Source organism: Muntiacus reevesi, chromosome 2 (genome assembly GCF_963930625.1).
Source record: "Muntiacus reevesi chromosome 2, mMunRee1.1, whole genome shotgun sequence".
Taxonomy (NCBI): Eukaryota; Metazoa; Chordata; class Mammalia; order Artiodactyla; family Cervidae; genus Muntiacus; species Muntiacus reevesi.
The window spans coordinates 125,745,460-125,749,419 of NC_089250.1; the positions used below are offsets into that span (position 1 = coordinate 125,745,460).

The following is a 3,960-nucleotide window of genomic DNA, read 5'->3' on the forward strand; positions in this document are numbered from 1 at the left end:
TTTCTCAAGGCAAATGTCATAAATATTGCAGTGGAACAAAATATCATCTTGAAGATTAGCTCAGGGATAGAGTTTTGGCAACTTGTAATTTTTTTTTTAAATCACATTGAATTGTCTTATTTCTTATACTCACAATGAACAAGATTCAAGATTTCTGCTACTTGCATTGGAAAAAGAATATCACTCACATGCTCACTGACTGGCACAGGAATCACAAAGTGCTGATTCGAGAAACTGGCTTCAAGGCGTAGAGGATGTCCTTCCAGCCTTGGTGTTGTGCTATGGGGAAAAGAGATTTATAAACTCTGGAGTAAAGTTCTGTGTACCTGAGGCTGCTGCTGTGCAGAGACCCCAGGGGAAGTCACCGTAACCATGTCTGACCAGGAAGCAAAACCTTCAACCAAGGACTTGGGGGATAAGAAGGAAGAATATATTAAGCTCAAAGTCATCAGACAGGATAGCAGTGAGATTCACTTCAAAGTGAAAATGATGATACATCTCAAGAAACCTAAAGAATCAGGCTGTCAAAGCCAAGAAGTTCCCATGAATTCACTCAGGTTTCTCCTTGAAGGTCAGAAAATTGTTGATAATCACACTCCCAAAGAACTGGGAATGGAAGAAAAAGACATGATCAGAAGTTATCAGGAACAAACAGGGGGTCATTCAATAGTTTAGGTATTCTTTTATTTTTTTTTTTTCTTTTTCCCTTAATCCTTTTGTATTTTTTAAAATAAACTTTTTGTAATGTGGTATTCAAAACAATTGAAAACTGGCACCCCAACTCTTTAATATATCTGGCAACTTGAATCCTAGAGCCCATTATTCATCATTGTTTGTTTTCATCGTGCTGACTTTTGGTGATCAAACCTCAGCCCCCTTCACATCACTGTGTCCTTTTTAAAAATTACATGTGTGCATAAAGAAGCCACCTTTTCCAGGACTGCATTTGCAGGCTTGTGATAAATAAGGTTGACTAATGTGAGTCTTCCTAATGACTCTCCAGTTGGCCCTGAAATTGTAGCATGTGATTGCTTCACTCCTGGACTATAACTTTCAGTGGGAGATGGAAATTTTTCAGAAAACTGAACTGTGGAAAATGATCTTTCCTTAACTTGAAGCTACTTTTAAAATCTGAGGGTCCAGACCACAAGAAGAGGAATTTCAAGTTGGGAGTCTAAGTGACAAAGGTATTGAGAATAATGACTAACACCAGAGGTGGCTTCACTGAAGAGAAAGCATTTTAAGATAAAAGAAAAAAATCTTGAAGAAGATCCCCCCAAAGATCTAGTTTTCATTAGCAGTTAAAGTTATTCATGCAGAGGTGTATATAGCAGAGCAGCGCTCTTTTTGACTTTATTTGCACTTTTTGGCCTGGGATATGGGTTTTAAATGGACATTGTCTGTATCAGTTTCATTAAAATAAAATATTTGTTTAAAAAAAAATGACTGGCTTTTTAAATTTAATCAGCATCAGCACTGTTTGTCAGTAGAACATAATAAATAAACATCTAAAATTATCACAGGGTTAGCAGTCTTTGGCTAATGATATAGTATGCATAGGATTATATATATATTATATGTACTTGTATTTTAATTTAAAATCAAACTTTTACATGATTCAAGGAAAAAAAGAACAGATTTCTCCTAGTTTTGATTTTCAGTGACTATGTGGTTGTAATTAAATAAGATAATGTAGAGTTACATCATAATGATTGGATGAGCTTTGCTTTGCTTTGAACCTTCACAGTCAGACTCCTCTGCTAATCAAAAGGTACTCATGAAATGCTACATTTGATTTTTTTAAAAAATGTTAAGGTATTTGAATACTGCCTCTATGGTTTTGCCTGATAAATGTGAATAGTCTTTATCTGCTTTACCAGCACATTCATTTACCTATTTTGAAATAAAAATGCCATTGGAGTGCCCTGGATACCATATAAATGTCTTGCTTATCATGACTTATCCAGGTAATTGAATCAATTGTTTATCTTTTTTGAGCTGTAGCAATCAGGCCAACAGGCAATTTGGAAAAGAGAAAGTTATTAACTTTTGACTGGGAACTAGAAAAAGTTGATGATAAATACTGAATATATCTTTTTCTGTTTAGTCTCCATTAAATCATAACACAAATATGTTTTGAGAATTAACTTGTAATTCATTTTTGAAGTGAAATAGGGTGCTTTTTTTCTCATCCTATTGTTAATTACATTGTTTATAAATTGAGGTCTATGTGTCAAAATCCTATAGATGCAATTTGTTCAAAATTGATAGCCCTCTCAACATATTTTTAAAATTACTACTCATTCCCAAGACTTAAAAAGTTCAGGTATTTCTTATAAACATTCATATTTCAGGCTTCTCTTGAAACTTTTGAATATTTGGGATAAATAAGGAATAAATTTGGGATAAATTAACCCTGTTTGTGTTAAACGATTGAAGCTGAGTAGCAGCTTCAATATTTACACATGGGATGATTTCAATCTTCAAGTTTTCGATGTGTGTGTGTGTGTGTGTGTGTGTGTTCAGTCATGTTCAGCTCTTTGTGACCCCATGGACTGTAGCCCACCAGCCTCCTCTGTCCACAGAATTTTCCAACCAAGAACACTGGAGTGGGTTTCCATTCCCTACTACAGGGGATCTTCCCAACCCAGGGATCAAACCTGCATCTCCTGCAATGGCAGGCAGGTTCTTTATCCCTGAGCCACCTGGGAAACTGAAGTGTTCAATAATCTCTTCTGTTTCCCTTTCCTCTGCCCCTTGAACTGAGAGTAAGAGATTTCCATTTATTTTTTCTGCAGCCAAAGAGAAACAAATAAGCAAACAAACAACAACAACAAAACTATTTGTGGACATGATATTTAACTCCTTTGAACAAATGTAAATCCAAGAACAATAGTCCAGTTCATAGTGAAACCTTCCTTCCTGAGGGTGGGCAGAGAGAGTGAGGTCAGGAGAGCATCAGAGAAGTCCTTATCCCGCCTTCAGGGTCACTGGCTAAATATCTGTTTTGTACTTGAGCCAGTTAGGTCCCTCATGGCTTTTGTGAATGCCTCTGATGTTGTCTCTGGAGTTTTTTTGAGGCTAAGCTCACAGCCTCATTACAATTAAAGCAGATGTGAATCCATTGTTTATTTTTGACTTGAATTTTGCTCCACAATTTTTATTTTGAAAAAATTTAGGGTGCAATTTAAGAGTATAGGTCCTGGGATAAAATTGATTAGATCTGGTAGGCTAGATTTGTAAGTAGTTACTTCAGTTGACACTGAAAATAATGCTTAATCTTTCTAGATCTTAGCTTCTTTCTTTATAAAATAACACTGTTTGCAAAAAGGGTTATAGTGAGGAATACGACACATAAACTAGATGAGATATACAACACACACAGTACATAATGTGCCACAGAGTAAGATTTCAAGTCAAATCTAAAGGTTCTTCACTCTCCAAATCCCACCACCAAATCAGTTTGCCAAATTATACGATGTTATATGAACCAGAAAATAATAAAGCTTTAATATTAATTACAACTAAAATGGTAGATATTGGTCTATTTACTGATTATTTACTATGTGCTAGCAACTTTTTGTGCATTATTTTATTAAATCCTCAAAGTAACACTATGCATTAGTCAAGGTTCTCCAGAGGAACAGAACAAATGGGATCTATAAATAGAGAAAATGAAAGAGATTGAAATAAACAGAAATATTTACTTGAAAGAATTGTCTTACAAGATTATAGAGGCTAGGCAAGTCCAAAATCTGCACAGTAAGCCAGTAGACTTGAGACTCAGGAACGAGTTACAGTTGGGTCAAAGACAGTCTTATGGGAAAAAAAATTCCTCTTCTTCCTGGAAGGTCCATCTTTTTCTATTAAATTTTTCTGCTGATTCACCGAGGTGCATCTAAATTATGGAGTGAAATTTGCTTTGTACAATGTTTGCTGATTTAAATGTTAATTTCACCT

At 35.3% G+C, this 3,960-nt stretch overlaps 1 protein-coding gene across 2 annotated transcripts; it reads left to right on the top strand.

Moving 5' to 3' along the window:
* Window positions 1–372: 372 nt before the first annotated feature.
* LOC136158199 (small ubiquitin-related modifier 1-like) lies at window positions 373–675 on the top strand. 2 transcript variants are annotated; one of them, XM_065919973.1, is made up of 2 exons: window positions 373–530; window positions 603–675. In XM_065919973.1, the coding sequence occupies exons 1-2, from the start codon at window positions 373–375 to the stop codon at window positions 673–675; spliced, it is 231 nt and encodes a 76-aa protein (XP_065776045.1). The 2 variants fall into 2 exon arrangements, with proteins under 2 accessions (XP_065776045.1, XP_065776044.1); XM_065919972.1 differs by having other exon boundaries at window positions 373–675.
* The last annotated feature ends 3,285 nt before the right edge of the window (window positions 676–3,960 follow it).

Bases quoted from the DNA above. Each gene is read 5' to 3' on its own strand.
- LOC136158199 (XM_065919972.1), top strand. From the start codon at position 373: ATGTCTGACCAGGAAGCAAAACCTTCAACCAAGGACTTGGGGGATAAG.